The following is a 19983-nucleotide window of genomic DNA, read 5'->3' on the forward strand; positions in this document are numbered from 1 at the left end:
CTTGTTGTGAGTGAGTGAGTAAACACCGAGGTCGCTGAAGGATCCCCATCAAGAGGCACAACAACGTGGATGGTACATGGAGGAAACTGAGTGTTTCTCATGTGCAGGGAAGTAGCTGGGTCCCTGCATAGTCACTTCACTCCATCTGTTCAATGGAGACATGTCACTGAAGGAGTGGGGAGTGAAAATGTAAGTAGCTCCCTGCCACGTCTGTAGAGGAGCTGCTGCTGTTTCCTCTGTGGGCCTACAGAGGAGTGTGTGATTTTCCGTGCCTAAGCAGTGTGTTTTCATGCTTTGAGCTGTGAAGAGTCTTTCCCCAGAGAATCATGCAGTGAAGTCGTTAAAGCAACTCGAGCTCAGATATATAAAACAAGAGAAGAAGTGTGAACGCCAAGAACCCTCACAGTACCCTCGTGTCACTCTACTTAGCATCCTGTGCTCTCTGATAAATGGAATTTAAACTGTTAAGCCCTGTACACGTCCCCTGAGCCGCAGTGAGATTTCTTTTCTTTGTCTAATTTGTCTAATTTCTGTCATCGCCTGCCTCTTGGTTTGATTACCCACCCATGTTTTCTCCATCGTTCCTGTCTCTGAAGGCCTTCGCCTGGTGGTCCGACCTGATGATGGAACACGCCGAGACGTTCCTGTGCTTGTATTCAGCTGACATGGACGCTGCTCTTGAAGTTCAGCCTCCTGACAGCTGGGACAGTTTCCCCCTCTTTCAGCTGCTCAACGACTTCCTTAGGACGGACTGTGAGTAATAAAAAAATATATAAAAGTCTGTTGGTAAATGTAGAATAAGAGTATAGTGGTTTTGACAAGTCGGTATTTAACATTCAAGCACAAAGCCGTTGTTTGGATGAAGTCACAAACATAAAGGAGTGGAACACATATTTACCTGCTATAATTCACTCTCTCCCTCTGATATACAGAAACATAGGGATTTATATTCAAGAGTTATTTAGAGGCGTGTTGGTTAATTGTGAGTAATCATAGTCAGAGTTAACATGATACATCTGGAATATTCCACAGCTTTCTGTTGATTATATATTCTGTTATATACTCGTGGGAGATACGTACGGAAGTCGACGAACACATGAAGTGAACAGGTGAGGCGGTGAGGGCTGCTGCGAGTGCTCGGCCACCTAGCGTTGGCCTCCGTAAGCGTGCTCGTATCTCAAAGCAAAAATACTCTGATTACATCAAAAACGTGTCTTTCTGTTGTTTCCATTGTTTCTGTTTCATGTTCTACTGTTTTCGTTAGCAGTCCAGAATTGGACCAATATCTGGCCCTTATTCTCTGCATCGCGGCCGCGGTGTTGTCCATTAAAACGTCTTCACAGTGTGGACTGGATCTGTCGATCGCTCATTGTCAAGGAGAACAGAGAATGCAGTCCACTCATTTCATTCAGCTCAGCTAACGAGCTGGAGTCTGTGTCGTAGGGCTCACTCATTAGTGCTGTGGCGTGAAATTGGCTCCTTGAGTGCATCGGAGAGAACGCACTGTAGCTCATGGACAGCTCTAAGAACATTGTTCAGAAGTAATGCATTTTAATATGGAAAAATTCATCAGAATCATCTTACTTGTTCGTATCTACCAAGACGATGATGTGGAATGAATAAAGGGATGTACAAATCATTTCATTCATTCGTTCATATCGATGCTACTGCTGGACTGTCATCCAGTCTAATTTCCTATTGTGGTGATTTCACATCTGCGACCGTTCATGCAAAATGCTCAACCAATTTGAAACATCTTCAGTAGAGGTTGGTGCCCCAAGGAGCGTGCTAATATACTGCAGCTGTAAATATCCTTGGCACTACACAGGCTTCAAAGTCACATTGCCGTTTCACGAGTTAATGATGTCCCCAGCAATACTGGCTTTGGACGCAGCAGGCCCTGGGTACACACTCCTGGACACAACACATCCAAGTGGACAGCAGCCTCTCAAGTGGCTGAGTTGGGTGTGTGTGTGTGTCTTTGGGGGGGGTGACAGTCAAGAAGGACATCAAACACACAGTAGTATCTTTCAGTCACTGACATTGACTGATTTGTGAGAAGGCAAAAAGGTACAGCGATCAGAGGGTATGGTGTTGAAGCCTTGAAATATATCATTTATTTAATGTAATTATTTTTAATTATTATTTGTTGATTTTTTTTTAATTGTTTTACAGTCAGGCAGTAGACTGGGTGCTACAGGTCTTTGATGTATGAATTATATATTTTTTTAAACTTTCTTATAATAATCGCAACTAGACTCCAATAAGGATTTTCTTTCGCTTCCTAAACTACATGCCTATGGCCTGAGCTGTGTCTAGTTTCAAGGAAAAATTATGAAAAAAATTCAGTACCTATGAAATAAAAACTAATTCAGGGCCTGATTTAATCAAATGAATTCAGTTTCTGCCGTTGTCCCCATTAATGATTTGTCATTTCTGTGCTTTGAGGTCTATATATTTTATTCTTTTCTCAGACAATCTGTGCAACGGGAAGTTCCACAAACATCTGCAGGACCTGTATGCGCCCCTGGTGGTCCGATATGTGGACTTAATGGAGTCGTCCATCGCACAGTCCATTTACAGAGGCTTTGAGAGGGAGTCCTGGGAACCAGTCAAGTAAGAATGGCTAATGTTATTAAAGCTTGGGCTAACTACGCTAGCTACAGTAGAACATTGATTTACCTGATTTAGTAAATAAATAAAAACTCAAAAGCAGTATTGTGATGTGGACCCTATGGAATACTGTACGTGTGCTGCTACTCTACAGCAGTTTAACCTGTTTGAATGGCAGGACTTGTCAAATGTTTCTTTTGTTAGCTTTAAACCTAGCCTTCAGACCGTCTTCACTTTCAAAACCAGATGTTTTATTTAAGAATAGTATTGGTACCACATAAGTAAACTTCACTATGAATATATTTGTTTCATTTGTGAACAGTTGCTCCTAATAATTACCGGTGTGTGTCTGAGCTCCCTCCCTCCCCAGGAATGGGATGTTGACAGAACAAAGAGCTCAGTGCGTTCTCCAGACTCCCTACAGGAGACATATGCTAGTTGTCATTCCCTTTTTTAAAAAGCAGTGGTAACAGCTTTGTGTGGTGTGACTCACTGACTGTTCAGTGTTTGGTGGCATACCTGCAGATATGGTCCAAAATCTCATATCAACAAATGTTATTTTAATGTGAGGCTAAACAAGTAATTTAAGAACATGCAGAATTATTAGCATTCATTAAAATTGTAATAACAATAAATGTATTATATACATCATTATTGTTGACTATAATATATATTATATATGTTTAAATATATATGTATAAATGTATATATATCCATGTACACCAGGGTATGTACACAATGGTGGCTTTTCTGTACTGTTATGCCTCAGTATATATATATATATATATATATACGTATATATATATAGTGTATATATATGTGTGTGTGTGTATATATATGTATATATATGTATATATGGTGTGTGTCTACAAAATTTAGATTTAAACAACATATTCTGACACTTGACACAATCTATAGCACTGTACAAACTTGTGTGAAATCTTAACCAACTTCAGGGGTAGGAGGTGTAAAAGCGTCTTTATATGTTGCAACATCCCACAGAGTGTGAGGCTGTCACCACAGCCAATCCGCTCCTATTCCCTCATCTGGGATCTGGTAGAAACATGATGGAAGATACCAGGCCTAAATTTGTCTTAGGAGAGAAACAGAAGAGCTGCTGTTTCATTGTCTCTTTATGTTTAATAACTCCCTGACCTTTGAGATGTCTGCAAATATGATAGGACTGAAACAAGGATAAAATTAATGAGTTCTTATCGCAATATTGTGTCATTAACAGTAAGGACTCTTTGACACTGATTTAATAATATTTGCAAACCCTATAGAAAGTTTGATTTCTCTGCTCACAACAAAAACAAAGCAAAAATATCTTGGAAATAAAATGTTCCACTCCAACAGAAATATGAAACTCTGCTCTCCATTCTCTTTACTCCTCTGACCACCTGGTGCTGGCTGTCATCTGATTGGCTAAGCAGTGTACATGCATGGCCCATGTGTCCAGGGCTGCATCTGATTGGCCAAATGTGGGCATGCTGAGAGTGAAAGCATGGCACGTGTAAACATTAGTTAGTTCTTATCATTGTCAGAGAAAATAGATGAAGTCTGTGTTTCACACAAATCAATATAAATACATCTGAATATACAACTTCAACAAAGAGAGCAAACATCGGAACAGTGGTGCGGCACCGAGTTAGGCGGCCAATCGGTAACTTCAACAAAGGGACAACATCGGAACAGTGGTTCTCAGTGTGTGGGGTCAGGTCCCTTCTTGCGGCACCGAGTTAGGCGGCCAATCGGATTAATTTCATTTTTAATATGTTGTCATTTGAGTGTTATTTTGTCACATCTTTTCCTCGGGTGATGATATTTTTTTAGGAAATGTTCATTGGCGTTTTGAAGAAAAGGTGATGACTGTGTGGACATCTAACAGATTTATAACAACATCCAAAAATGAATTATTGTTTTGGATAAAACTATTGCTTTGCTTCGAACCATTTTATCGATGTGACTGTTGTTGAGAAAATGCACTCCCTACGAAGTCATTAATTTGTGTGGAAACACTTGGATGCTGTTAACTGTAAACAAAATGTACACTACCAAACGACTGCGCTGTATTTCTGAGCACATTGTCCCGTCCTCTGTTTCACTCACAGCACTTACAGTGCTCTCACTGTCACACATTCGCACACTCTATCCCGCTAATGGTTTTTTGTGTGTGAATGACAAGATAGTGTGCATAAATTGTCACCTTTACTAACTGAGAGATGTCAGTTGGATCGACGATCCCAGTGCAGACCATGTTAGTGAACAAAGTGCTGGAGTGGACTTTGGGCTTTGAACCCTCAATGAAGAACTAATAACTAGTATTGTAACCATGTAACAGTCAACCATTGGTTTATCGAAAAATACCACCTTAACTGTCCCTCTGATCTGCTCATGCCTTTTACTCCCAGAGAAAGTCTCAGCATCTTCGTCTCCTCCACCTCCAACTCCAGCCTTTTGTCCTTTAGCCACAGCCACTGTCTCTAAACCATACAGCAGAGCAGGTCTCACTGCTGTCTTTTGAATCATCCTTTTAACTTTGCTGCTGTTCCTCTGTCAGGAATCACACCTGACACTCGTCTCCATCCATTCTATCTGCCTACACCCATACACACCATTACTCTGGATGGTTGACCCAGCTTTATCTTTCCACTTGCTGCTGCTTCCTGATGTAACCACGCCTACTTTGAACCCATTAGCCACTCGGACAGCACGTCTAACTACTGTCTCTGATTTTTAACTCCCGTCCTGCAGTAATGGTTCAGGGACCTCTGAGGACCTCTTCTGGAAGCTGGACGCCCTGCAGACCTTCATCAGAGACCTACACTGGCCTGAGGAGGAGTTTGGAAAACACCTGGAGACACGGCTTAAGCTCATGTCCAGTGATATGATCGAGTCCTGTGTTAAACGGTAACAAAGTCACACCCACCCGTAACGTCTTAGATGACCACATAACTGGTCATCTAACTTGAACAAGCATAACGATGATTCTGAAAACATTACAGTACTACATTGAAAGACTAAAGAGTAGACCTTGAGGACACTTTGGGTTTTTAAAAGTCTCTTTTTTTTATTGCAACAAAACAGCTTTACTGGAAAATGTTGGTCTAAAGTCGTCTTTTAAATTCTTTCTCTTTCTAAAGGACCAGGGCTGCATTCGAAGCCAAGCTGCAGAGAACCAGTCGAGCCACAGACTTCCGCGTTCCTCAGTCGATCTGCACCATGTTCAATGTGATGGTAGATGCGAGAGTCCAGTCAGCTAAGCTCGGTGCCATGGACCAAGGACAGGAAGTATGAGATACTCAAAGGCAACATGAATGAATCTGTCAGCGGGCGGGGGTGTAGGACAGCCTGAAGAGGGCAGTAGTCAGTTACAGGGCTGCATACAAGCGATCACCATTTTGACTTATGGTCAGGCTCTCCATTCAACCTAATCTGTGTATATTATGGACAGACTTTCCAAAGCATGTAACCGCCTTGTGATCAAAGTGCTACACACATTAGTCTGACATCAAAATGATCTCTTCACTGACAGTACAGTTAATGACGTGTGTGATGTGCTGTTGTTTTTCCTTGTAGAGACAGTACCATTCCCAGATTGACAATCTTATTGAGGAGATGGTTAAGGAAATGATCACTCTGATTGTGGCAAAGGTAACGAAAAGCAACGTACACTCCATACACACTCTTGGGATCACTAATAAGAGGCTCATTTTTAACATGCTCTTTTTTGTAAATATCTTTGTTATTTACTATAATTGTAAGAATGTAACATGCGTTTCAAATGACTCTGTTTCCTTCCCCTGGATCTCAGTTTGTCGTCATTCTAGAGAGTGTGTTAGTCAAACTGTCCAGATACGATGAAGGAACACTTTTCTCCTCCTTCTTATCGTTTACAGTAAGTATCTAGTTCGTGCAGTTTTCTTTCAGAAATTTTGCAAGAAGTGAAACATGTATTTATGTGCTGTCATTGTTTTGAATATTGTGCCAATCATTATTTGAATGTTATTTTCTCTCTTTTCTGTCAAGGTGAAAGCTGCTGCAAAGTACGTGGATGTGCCTGTAAGTTTGTAATATTTACTTTTACATATTTTACACCTGTAAAGAAGAAAGAACTTTTATGGTTTTTGGTTGACATTTTAGGATCATTTTGAGATAAGCTGGGTAGAATGGTAGTTTTTCTTTTAGATTTGTACAAATGTTTTGGGTTTTTTTCATTAAATGTCACATTAAACATTATTAATATAAATTGACCTTTGACATATTTTCCAAACCAACGTCCTTCATTTGCTTTGAGTAGGTGTGAATACAACGGTGCCTAAGATGTGTATTAACTGACAACACTTTGGCCACTTCAGTAATGTAAAATTTCAAATAAGTACAATGTCAGTGAATGTGACAAGGCACTGTTTACGTTGGCAAAGGTCTTGGTTCCAGCCCAGCTTGTTAATTATGTCCTTAATGTCCAAGATTAGATTTTGACTGGTGAAAAGGACACTCATTTACACATGACTGCAGACGTGTTATCTAAGACTAGTCCTGTGAATGTGAGACTTCTCCTTTTGAAACACCTAACTACTGTTAAACAGTAGAAACAGAGATGAATGGTGGGTTGTTTTTTTTTTGTTTGTTTGTTTTGTTTGTCAGAAAAAGGCCAAGCAATCTCACTAAAAAACCCAAAAGACAACATGAGTTTTCCTCTGTCGATTTGTCCTTTTCATTTTGTTCATTTGCATCTATATGAAAGAGAATAACTCACGTCATCTTCTAACTACAAGTTCAACAGAATGACCCGTGGCTTCTCTGTGTGCTGAGGTGCTGCCAAACACTCTACACACGATTTGTCTTGGTAGTTAGTGATGATGAGTGACAGAGCTGAGTAGTCAGTCTTTTTTAAAGTACTTATTTGTATTATTTACACTGACTAGTTGGTTTGTATGACTCAGCTGCAGTGACATACAGTTTAGATGTTGTTATCTTTTTGTCTGTGTTTGTCCACTGCAGAAGCCTGGGATGGATTTGGCCGACAATTACGTAGCGTTTCTTCGTTATTCCCAGGACATGCTGAGAGAGAAGGTCAACGAGGAGGTGTACGTGGAAAGATTGTTCGATGTGAGTAATCTATCGCACCGCCACTCATTATAAAGTTCCTAACCCTTCCCCAGTTAGTATACAGTATATGCATTACAGTACAGTCGCCCCTCGCTGTATCACGACTGGCTGTCGGGCGTGTACGTACGTGTTCTCGTATTGCGGATTTTACGCTCTATCATGTTTTTGTGCGGTACCTATAAAAAACATTTTAAATTTCCAATTCTTCTTCTTCTCCCTTCTTTTTTTAGCCTACGTAGAAAAAAAACAGTAAAACAAATGGTAAAAAAAAATAAATTAAAAGTATATATATTTCACACCTTACGATGCCTCATAAAGAGTTAATATATACGTGAATAATATAATAACTATCACCTCTCTTTGCAGTTTTCCGCTGTAAGCCATTACTTTCTCACTTTATCATTTGAATACTTCCTACGTGACGGTGAAGTTATCCTTCTACAAGTTATTATATATTTCTTGGTAGAGAGGCAGTTCAAGATCAGGACACCTCTGACGTCTTCCTCAGAAACCTGACCTCAGATCAGTGGGACTCTGGGGTCTGTTTGTTACTCATGTGGTTGGAGGAGTAGAGAAAATGGCTGTTGAGATGTTCACCCTAAACACCCTGAACACACCATAAAAACCTTGAGTGGATCCATACTGTTCCCCTCCAACACCTGGGTCTGTCAGACCAGGTCTTCCCTCAGACTCCAGTCTGAATGGATGGTCTTTATTACTCTTTATAACAGTACACAAAGACAATAGTAGAGTTTTGCTTTTCTGTCCTGTAGAATGTAAAGTCGTCATATACAATAAAGGTCTAACAACAACAAAGTAAAGCCAGCAACTAGGAAGAAAATACAGGCTTGGAAATGATATTTTACAGCTTCAGATAATCTTTGTCTTTTAAAAACAATAAAAACACATTCCACGTTATTTTCAAGCACGTTTTAAATATTCGTCTTGATGGGATTAAAGCCTTTATATCTTTGTACAATGTAGAAGTAAAGTACATCGTCGTTCAATCGTCCAATTCCCCTAAAGTTGCACATAACGAGATTACAGATTTCGATTGCATTTTCAGACTGTTTTGAAAAAGAGTTTGAAAATGAAGCGCTGCTCCAAAGTGATTAAAAACAAACGAGCAACCGTATCCAAGGAAACCAAAGGTTCCTGGTTCACTACTGGAGGAATTTAAGATGCAGTTGTTCAGATTAGCGTTGCTGCTGAATGTTTTCCCTCTTCCTAAACTGTTGGCTATGATAATGGCTGTTTACTTTTTTTATGTTAGCCTTAGCACCGTTATACACAGAATGAAGCTAAAATGTGTATTTAAGCGACAGCACAAGGTTGAAGTGGATTAAAAGGTTCCAAAATATCAAGGTGAGCAGGTCCTCACTGGGGATCAAACTGACTGCTAATTAGAAAACGAAAAGTTTGTCAGCGATTCTTTCACTGAAATATATGGTAGTGTGTAATCTTGGGGGTTTCTGTAGAACATCTTATTTATTGTGTGTGTGTGTGTGAGTGTGAGTCAGTGTGGTGGCGAGACAGAAAAGGAACTTAAAATGGTTTTCTTTCTCACCCTCTGTCTTCATCCCCTCCCTGTGGGTGGCTAAAAGGCACGGATTAAAACGGATGTGATTAAATGATATTGAGGGGCGACTTAGCATGGCAGAGCCCGGGGGATTACTGATTAAAAAAAATCACATCTTCAGCCTCGGCCAAATCTAGTTGTGATAGATAAACCACAAAGACATGAGGTATGAAGAGCAGAGACGGAGAGAGAGGAAAAGAAAAACAATGAAATCATCTTTTTAAATTAAAACAAGTCCCGGCGCACACACACACACACACACACACACCCTCCCCCACAACTAAGCTCACTGGAAATACTGGGATTACACAGATCAATTATACGCTTAATCTGCCTTCAGATGGAGGGGATTAGGAGTGCAACTCATTGATTGATTTGAACTATTTTCTCTGACCTTGGGTAGTTTTGAGATTAACAAGCCTGCCGTGATTACACGTCTGCGTAATGAAAGTCCTTTTGTGATGTGGCCGTTCTACTGTCAGGCTGGTTTTACCAAGTGGTCCATGAATAAGGAGAGGAGAGGCAGGTCACAGCAAACGGTTGTTTTTACAGTTTCAGTACTTTGGTCATTGGCGTGTGTGTGTGTGTGTGTGTGTGGGGGGGGGGGGGGGGGGGGTATCATGGAGGTATTTTGGGGGGTTATGATGCTGCCGTCCTACTTCTTTACCATCCTGTCAGCCACACTGTTAGCCACACGGCCACTTCATGTCAACAGTCCGGCAGATGTTCAGTTCTAAGAGGGAGAAATAATGACAACAACATTGAAGACCAATAAAATAGTTTTTTAATATGTTTTCAAATGAACTCTGCAGATAGCCTCAGTACAATCTTCTCTGACCTCGTGACCTCGCTCTAAAAAATGATTTTTGTGTCTTCAGTGATAACCAGTGGTTGGGACTGAAAAACTACTTACGTAGATTAATGGTAGATAATTATGGGATGTTGTACTGTACAAATGGAAGGTATAAAACAGAAAAGATATAAATCTTTTTTTTTTCTGGACTGCCATTGAATATGAGTTTTTAAAAGAATTTAATTTAGGCAGTAGCAGTTAGAAGTATCTATGCAGAAAACTCAACATTGATGTCAGTGTGTACGAATGATGTTGACTCATTTATTTATGTAAATCAAACCTCCAAAATATTCTTGCTTTACCAGTGGATTGTTTTTTTAAAATATGTAGGACAAGAATGCACTGATTACTGGGATTACACAGAAAATAAGCTGTAAAAACCTCATAATCAAAATGTCCCTGTTGTTTGATAAATGCAAAAGGAAGAAGGAAGAGGCCACTAATAGTTAATAGTTGTATAGACCAAATTTGACATAACAGATGTTCAGGTTCAGAGTGTTTAGTAATCACTAATGTTTTCTTTGCCTCATCTCCCGAGCGTGTCCATGAGCATTCCCAGGGCCTTGTTGCAGCTCAAGGTATTAATGCTGCGTTCTGGACAAAAGGAGCCAAATGGAAGTTTAATGGAGACTTATTCTTTGTCAGGTCTTGCTGGCTTATTGATTAAGGCCGGCGCGTTGAATTTTTTGAAGACCAATGTCTTCTCTTAGGTTTCTATTACCCTTTTACAGCCCCTTCCTTTCTCTGTTTCCCTCCTCTTCGCTAAAAGGGAGGTTCGGTGGCATTTGTGTGATTAACTTGTCTGACAAAAGTGACAGCTGTTCATAGGCGTAAGCAGGTGAGTGGCCCAGTGTCGCTCCCTCTTTATACATTTGCCGGAGCCAAAGCAGGGTGAGTGGGGTGAAAAGAGACAAATTGGACCCAAAAAGAAGCCAATTCACCTTCTACAGACCCCCCTCTGACAATCCTCCCCTCCGTCCAATTCATGTGCTCAGCAGGACCCTCAAGTGCTTGCTGGCCTATTCCATTTCCACCACCCCATAGAGTTTTCTGAGCCCACTAGTATTTTAGCCCTCTTTTTCGTTCCTCAGTCTACCTCTAAGCGGCTCTTTGTAAATAGAATGGCTTTTCTTGGGGCCCAAAGCTGGTAGCTTTTTTTTCCCTCGTTTTATTGTCCACTGCGGAGCTTTTTTGTGGCTCATTGTGTGTTTACTCAATGAATGGTCACTGATGGTAATCCCAACTATTTAGTTCCTCACAACATTAGCCCCCAGCCCTTAGCCCTACCAACCCAAATATACACACAGCCCCCTCCAGACCACCATGTTTTCATCTTCTTCTTCTTAGTCACTTTTCTGTGATGTTGTGGCGTAAGAGACACTACCATCCTGGAAGAAAATGTGAGCCTAAGAAAAAAAACACACTTTTTCCACCAGGTGTTTGCCTCTCAGTTGCCTCTTGTCCTTTACAAGCCCACCTCCCTTAAATGACCAGTGAGTTTATTTTGTTTCCTTCCTTCATTACTTTAAACTGTGGTCACAGTAAAAACACTTCTTCAGATCTTCAGATTTGTTCAGCCTCAAACCTTAGTCTGTAAATTCATTCTGCTTCATCCCCCAACATGTCCACAACCTGTAAGACGTTGACAGACTACAACAAGTTACATTTACTGAAGCCTCTTAGAACCAGACACTTTGCTGTAGTTCAGAGCAGGGGTCCCCGGCCTCCTGACCAGTACTGGTCTATGGGTCATTTGGTAGCAGGCCACAGTGATTTCAAGACAATCCAGTTACTTTTCTTCATTTAAAGATATTATTTCATCTTCCAGACTCCAATGCAAACAGGATAAAGTTTAAAAATGTTTCAGGAGTTTTTACTTCGTAGCCCTTTGTAGTACTCAGTACCCTTGAAGTAGCTCTCAGTCTCAGAAAGGTTGGAGACCCCCGTATTAGAGCCTCCAACAAACGGTGTCTGTTTGGTTTTACCAGAAAATTCATTACAATTCATACATTTCAGGTTGTCTGTCTACACACAGAGCCGTCGTTCCACAGTCAACCTTGCTAACCCTCCTCTGCCGTCTGTGGTTGCCGTCAAATATGAATACGCTTGCTCTCTCTTGACACCCCATAGGTAATGCATGCAAAAGGGTCATGAAAGAGGTGAGTAGGGTGATGCAGAGTGGGTGAAGAGGTGTGTCATTTTTGCAACAAATCCTGCTGGTGGCAAGCTGCTTCCGCCAAGCGCTGTGTGAAGACCTGGGTGTGAATGCTGGCTTCAGAGCAAGTTATGTGTGTGTGTTGAAGTGGAGGTGGTGGTGGTGGTAGGTGGGTGTGGGTTTTTCATAGGATGGGTGGGTTGGTGTCACATAGGGGCAGGAGGTCGCTCTCTCTTCTGGCACCCTGTTGATGGGGGATGGGCCGGCATGGATTTACATGAATGCATGTAAGAAGCGTGCATATTAGAAAGTTGTAAATGTGCAGGGGGTCCGTGTAGAGGTGGGGGCTCATCAGTGTGTCATGAGGTGAACAAGAACACACAAATATATAGTTAATCCATTTGAAGAAAGTCAAGCTCTTCCTTCAGATGGAACTTGCTAGAATGTCACAGATTTGATCCGTGTCGGGTTATGGCATTAAGTATTCAGAGCCATGTTACACTTGTTTTGGCTGTCAGCAAGTGCTAGCCCCCTGCTGATCCCCAGGCAGCCTAAAAATGAGAGCTCGGATGTATTCATCTGTTCTGATAATTCTCTTTTGTTGGGTCCAGCCATCAGGAACAATGGAGTCAGGGGTTTCACTGTCCGTTCTTAAAGAGCTCAACCAGGGTGTCCCGACTGTGGACATTCAGATGACGCAGTGTCATAATTCTAATGAGACTAACGAGAGTCAACTCTGAAGGTGTTTCATATTAAACAACCATTTTGAAGAAAGTGTGTGGAGAGGTGACGAGATCACTCTGTAAATGTTTTTATGGGGAATTCAGGATTGAAAATGACTTCAGCACAAACTGAAGAGACAAGTCAAAGATGGCCAAAGAAAATGGTGGCAGTGAATGGTCTTTCTGAAAATGAAAAGACAGAATATTTTAATTACTGAAAATTCAGTAATATTCCAGACAAATGTTTTGCAGTATTGCTGTTTTTATTTGCACACTCTGAATGCAGCGTTTGTGGTTAAGAATTAGTACTAGGGATTTTTCATAATATGTCTAAGTGAGCAATTTTAATTATACCAGTCTAATGAGTCTGATGTCACTTGACTGTTTCATATTGAACAACAGTAGATATTTGTTTTGTATACACACAGTACACACTGTATACACTTATATATGAGACTATTATTCATTAAATAAAGTTAAAAAACAATACCCTATGACACAACTCTGACATTATATAATATATAAATAAAAATAAAAACAGTAATGCATTGAAAGCAGCGTGTGAAAATAAAACAACTTTTACTCAATAACAATTGCGTAGTTTAATATGATACAGAACACAGATATTGAGCCACTGAACACGTGTGTGACAGCATCATAATGTGCACGCAGGAAATACACCAAAGACAGCACACGTATATCAGCCTTGTACAGTCCATGATTAAACTCTGATGAGAGACAGGGAAATGAAGTTGTCAAGTCAATGAATTTGACACTTCTGTACCTCTGGCCCTCAGGGTAAAAGTGTGAACAGTCCATGCTGGGGGTGAGCCGGTTAGAGACCGTGGTGGCAGACTCTCCACAGTGAAGGCACTGAGATCATCCGGGAGGCTGCCTGCCGTGCTGCTGTTGCTGGTGTCACTGGTTCACTAGTAGGTGATAAGCTGCCGGCTCTGCTACATCACCCCGGAAATGGTGGTAGAGCGGAGGCCGTCAGCCTTGGCTCTGTATTGGCTGCCGGGATCACCGTCTTCGGTGTTTACTTTGTATCTTTTTATCAACAGAGCAAACACGCAGCACGCGTCGTCTTTGATTGGTAATCCAGTGTTTCTGGTTGGAGAAGTCCCTGATTTTCACGTTGGCCATCATGTCGTCGACACAGCAGGCTGGGTTACCGTCGTCAGGTAGCACAAGCTTTTAGCCTAGCTTGTAGCCTCTCGCTGTTATCCCACATGGTTTCAAACCATTGAGTCGTGGCTTCGGTTGTATGAAACTAGTTATTCAAAAAGATCAGGTAAATGGGCGGCGTCCACCAGTGCAGCTCAGATCAATAGGATTGTTGGTTATTATTACTTATTACAACAGTTACTTTAACTGCGTTGGATTACTTTAAATAATTTGGGAAACTTGAGTAAAGTTGAATTCAGCACTTATATCTTCAGTAACTGTTAATATTGTAGATGTTAGGCGTGGCCCGGGGGCCAGATGTGGCCCATTTTGCTTTTTAATCTGATCCACCGAACTTGTCTAAATTATGTTATTGATTTCTAACATACTTCTGCCTTTTCCCCACAGTGACTGCATTTCCTCTAAATTATGACATTTTAGCATTTATGTACTTTTACATGTTATTTGTCTGTGTTCATACAAACTCTTTATCTATCTTAGGACTCATTGTGGCCCGTGGGTATAAAAGTTTGCCCATGCCTGTTATAGGTAATGAAAATACCAGACATTATATGTATGCAGTATGTCCTCGACAGATCTGAAAGATTTCAGTCAGGGGACCGAGGGCTTGTCGAGCATCTCTGTGAAGGAAGAGGAAGAAAGCACGGGGCAAAGAAATGGCTCCAGATGGGACCCGTGTGGCACAGTGTAAAATGAAGGACGAGGTTGGATAATAGATAAAAGATGAGCAGCCCATCAGTGGATCAGTCACTCTAGGCCTGGCCTCTCAGCAGGGTTCTGTGCTCGGGGCGAGATCGCAGGCCTGCTGCCATGCTAAAGCCTTCACAGGCACACAAGGATGGATAGAACACTGCTGGCACCAGGTCGCCTCACTGATTCACCCCAGCAGTGCCTCCACTCTGCCATCTTCTCTTCCACCCATGATCCATTTATTGAGCTTGACCTACATTAGGAGGTTGTATCTGCTCTTGTAGGAAACTGGGGATTTGGACAAATCAATCTCCCAATAAAACTTTTAACATGTCCTGGGACACGGTGGTAACAACGTTAGATGGAACGATATAAATATTTGAACTATATTTGTTGTATGTTGTTGTGTGTTTCATTGAAGAGAAAAGTGAAAAAAATATATATACACATGCAGTATGTGTATATATAAAAACTCTGTTGCGTGAAGAGTAGGCCAATGATGTTTGTTTGGAAAGAGCCTACGAATCTCACTGCCATGCCTACTGAGATTTCCCCCTGCCAGTCTCTCTCTCTCTCTCTCTCTCTCTTTCTTTCCGTCTCTCCTTCACCTGCCTTCCTGTGTTTCCTTTCAATCCAAATACCTTTCAAAGCTCCCCGTTGTCTTTCCACCTTTGAGTCTATATATACACCCTTCTCTTATTCACTTCCCACCTCGTCTGTGCGCTGTGCACTGTGCTTGTTCCTCAGTGTACTGTAAGTCCTGTGTGTAATTCTCAGCTAGCGCTACATTTGACTCGTCTCATCTACTGACTGAATGATCGGGCTGTGAGACCAACAAAAAATGTCTCTTAGAGCAGGCGGAACTCAATTGATGTTTAAAATACATCAGGAAAAAAAAGCAGTACAAATATACATGCACCAAATGTATTGTATACCTGTGTAACCATTTCTTTTCACGTGTGTGTACATAACGTATATAAAATATGTGTGATGTCTGTGCATGTACAGTATATGTTCTGCATTTGTGATGTATACTGTGCATGTACAGTATATGTTCTGCATAAAATCATTATGAAAGACAGGTGAATATTTGATAATGCGTACGTTGTCTTTGTGTGTTGCAGCAATGGTACACCAGCAGCATGAACCTCATAGGAACATGGCTGACAGATCGCATGGACCTTCAGCTTCACATATATCAGCTCAAGACTCTGATCAGGATTGTGAAGGTCTGTATGTGTCTGGTATGGTTTCAGCTAAGTCGTTAGCTCAAAATTAGCGTCAAGTCTGTTGATGGATCGTTTGTCGATGTTGTGTTTATTACTGCACTCTTCCCGGTCTCTTCTTCTGGCTTCAGTCGTTTGGTGAAGGTCCAATGTGTAATTGTTACTTCACCTCACCCTCTTCCTGTGATGGAATGTTCTTGATCCTTGAGCTCAGGGGTCGTCATCATATTTTAAGACCTCCAGAACTGAAGGAGAGATGAAGCCGGGCACCCAATCAGCTGAAGTATAAGATTAGGGTTAGGATTATGGTTAGAGTTAAGGTCCACTTGTGCTTTAAGTAAACCAGTGTCTGCCTTGAATGAAGGAGGTCCAGGTTTTAAACCCTCTGCTTTAACTTTTATACCTTCTGACGAATGTTAGGGTCCTGCTCATCAACGTCTACCAACAGTTCCAGTTTGATTGAATCAGTTCAAGGGACTGTCCCCAAAGTCTTATGCAAATCCTGGAACAGGGGAGGGTTAATTTCTGTAGAAATGTTTTTATACTCTGGCCCTTCAGGTGTGATGAAATCATCTCCTCTCTCAGCTCTTGTGGAAGCTCTGCTGTCCTACCAGTGATTGGACGTCACCTTTGTGACGTCCAATCACTACCATCAATATCAATACCTTTGTGGTTGGGTTTTTTTCACATTCACTCTGAGGCTTAATTATGTGTTACTTTTAACATTGTCATATTAACCAAATATAGTCTGACACGAATCACTGCATCACACCTGCTCCGTGATCATTTGATGAATCATTCAACCCATAAAGCTGAATCTCCGTTCTGTGCTTATATATGTGTGTGTGATTATGTGTCCAGTTTACCTCACCGCAGATACTTCCTGTCTCCCTGGCAGAAAATGTACCGTGATTTCCGCCTTCAAGGGGTGTTGGATTCTACTTTAAACTGCAAGATGTACGAAACAGTGAGGATCCGGCTGACCGTGGAGGAGGCCACTGCCACAGTGAGGGAAGGAGGGATGCAAGGAGTTTCAATGAAGGACAGCGATGAAGAAGACAACTAAGTTTAGGAGACTAAAATATTGAAGGATCTATTTTTTTAGGTAGTTTTCCCTCATTATAAGGTCACAAATCCCTGGGAATCCAAATAGGTTCTTCCTTTATTTGCTTTAATGCTTCCATTTATTTAAGAAATAATTGATGATTGAAAACCAGTTGTCTCTACGAACCAACGCTTGGACGAGTTGACGTTACATATCTTTGCTCAAAACCTCAAATTGAAATTGATTTATTGTCATTGTGACGCAGCACACCACTGCACACGGTGACCTTTGTCCTCTGCCTTTAACCCATCAACCTTAGTGAGCAGGTGGCGGGGGGTGCGGGCGGGGGGCAGCTCAAGCAGAGCGCCCAGGGAGCAGTGTGTGGCGATGGTGCCATGCGCAGTGCACCTCAGTGGCACCTGGTGGCTGCTGGATTCGAACCTGCGACCTTCCAGACACAAGTCCGCTTCCTACAGCACCCAGGCCACCACTGCCCTGACTGACTAACTAAATATAGCCAAGAAGTTAAGAGAGTATCTTGAAGCAGCACTATGTGACTTTTGTGTGGTTCGATACTCCCAAAGAAACGGCGTCTTCTAAGCATTTGTGCAGTTCGTAGTTGCCCAGTTAACTCTCCTCTAGACCAGTGGTTTTCAGACTTCTTATCCTCTGTACCAGCTGAGAAAACACTGATCTCTCTGAGTCCCACCATGATGACCAACATTAGAACACAGCAGCAGAGGCCTTCACTGTTAGCTTCCTAGTTCATAATCTCACAAGTAGCTACACATTTTTTCTAAATGTTGTATTAATTGTACGTGGTATGTTTCAGATTTATTCAGTTGAAAATATAAATGTGAAAATATGAATTTTCCCCGGTGGTACGCGGACCACAGTTTGAGAACCACTGCTCTAGATGATTGTTTTGATCATTGACTACTGACATACATACAGTTAAGTTTCCATGCCTGCACACCAAATACCATCGGTAAAAAAAAAATGTTTTGGAAAAATAATTCACTCATTTACCTGGCAACACAGCCTTAGCAAAACATAATATCTGAAAATTCTAGTGATTTCATTTGCTCTACTTGTTGAACGCATGATAACCATTTTACTGTGTTTTCATCTTCGCCCAAAGACGTCGATGCTCGTTGTTTTCAGGCTTTGCTCTTGTTTAACTTTATTGTGGTGTGGATTCAAGTGTGGTGAAAGACAGAAATATATTTGTCTTCTTCTTATGGCTGTTCCCTTCAGGGGGCGCCACAGTGGATCATCTGCCTTCAACTTTCACAGCGACTATCTCCGTGTCCAGTAGCAGGTGTCACCACTGTCTTAAATCTTCCCTTTAACTTTTGCTGCTATTCTTCTGTCAGCCTTCGGCCCTGACTCTCTGGGTGGTTGGTCCTAACTAGTTAAACTAGTCATTTAAACTCATCCACCATGTCTGCTGATCACAGATTCAGCTTCATACTCCACTTCTACCTTCAAGCTCATGACGGTCTGAAACCATGTTCTCAGCATCAACACCACCTCGTGTTCCTGCCCTGGTTTCCCTTCCATCTGGTCTCCTGCCCATGAAGACATCTGTCCTTCTTCTCTCCATCATGTCTGCCTCTCTACCTTTACCAGTCATTGTCACTACATCCAGGTCCTCACACCCTCCCTCTGCCAGTGAGGTCATATTCCTGATCTGCATGATTGTTTTGGGACTTGTTTTTTACCTAAAAAAACTAAAAAAAATACAAATGGGGCCAAGCCTGGGACAGACACCTAGAGGACACAGGATGTCCCTCCTTATTTTAAATTTGCAGATTAATTCAAAATGATTTATCCTAAAGAGAGGCTGTATTTGTTTACTCTCCAAACCTCCATTAACCAATGGAAAGTTCAGAAATTCTACTTGTTCATTTGAACCCTTTCAGAAGATTGTCATTGTTTTCCAGTGTTTGTTTTTTTTTTTTTTTTGAGATGTTAAATAAATTGTCATAGTTATTTATATTACTCATTTACATATTACTTTTTCACTCAAAACTACTTCATATATTATTTATTTATTTTATTATTTAAATATTTATTTAGCATAATTTGGATTAATATATTGAGCAAATATACATATATGAGCTCCTCAACGCTCATGCTCATTTTTACACACATGACAGTGCTGCAGTCAGGAGCCTTAACAGCAGACCCTGACCTTCATTATCCAGGAAAGGACAGCTGTACATCTCTTAGTACATGTTTGACCAACAGTTATTTATTATTACTGCGTGTTAAAATCCAAATCTTGTGATTTCAAAAACTGCCGTCAAAACGATTTAAAAAAAAAATCTGCTGCCAAGAAAGTCTATGGAACTGAGCTTCATCTGAAAGAAATAACGTTACTGGTTTGGTGAAACACTTCTCGTAATTAATTTGAAAGCTAATTAAGCGTAAATTATTCCTATCTCAAAGCGATAGTGTTTCTGTGTTTGTTTCTGTGTAAAATGTTTGAAGAGAATTTGTGTTTACATGAGTTTCAAAGGAAAAACAACTGTAGGACAAACAATAATGTTGTCGGTGGAAACAAATTCTTTAGTTTTTTTTCCGTTGAAGGGTTAACACTGTGGTTGAAGTTTTTGAACTGTCGTACTTCTGGTATCTGGGTCCTTTAACACTCGGTCCTTTCTTTGGTCACTGCAGTAGTTAGCATATATGTTAGCAGGGCGTTTTACACACATTTTGATATATGTCACTAAGGGATTTTAGTTATTATCTTTTAGGTGAGGTCAAACACTTTCTGGTATGTTGACGTTACGTT

At 41.1% G+C, this 19983-nt stretch overlaps 1 protein-coding gene across 5 annotated transcripts in view; it reads left to right on the forward strand.

The window, feature by feature from the left end:
- Nucleotides 1–17984, forward strand: part of LOC103386620 (calcium-dependent secretion activator 1) — a 40814-nt gene extending 22830 nt beyond the window's left edge. For 3 of the 5 annotated variants that reach the window (XM_008320982.3, XM_025060156.1, XM_025060158.1), the window contains 10 exons: nt 597–753; nt 2475–2616; nt 5368–5523; nt 5757–5904; nt 6193–6267; nt 6428–6511; nt 6643–6675; nt 7618–7725; nt 16037–16141; nt 17037–17204. In XM_008320982.3, the coding sequence (XP_008319204.1) occupies nt 597–753; nt 2475–2616; nt 5368–5523; nt 5757–5904; nt 6193–6267; nt 6428–6511; nt 6643–6675; nt 7618–7725; nt 16037–16141; nt 17037–17204 (1176 nt within the window). Of the gene's footprint in view, nt 1–596; nt 754–2474; nt 2617–5367; nt 5524–5756; nt 5905–6192; nt 6268–6427; nt 6512–6642; nt 6676–7617; nt 7726–14797; nt 15911–16036; nt 16142–17036 lie in introns of those variants that run through there. The other 2 variants (XM_008320990.3, XM_025060157.1) reach the window with 2 other exon arrangements.
- Nucleotides 17985–19983: the final 1999 nt, after the last annotated feature.

The sequence above is a fragment of the Cynoglossus semilaevis genome, chromosome 11, assembly GCF_000523025.1.
Source record: "Cynoglossus semilaevis isolate Cse_v1.0 chromosome 11, Cse_v1.0, whole genome shotgun sequence".
NCBI lineage: Eukaryota > Metazoa > Chordata > Actinopteri > Pleuronectiformes > Cynoglossidae > Cynoglossus > Cynoglossus semilaevis.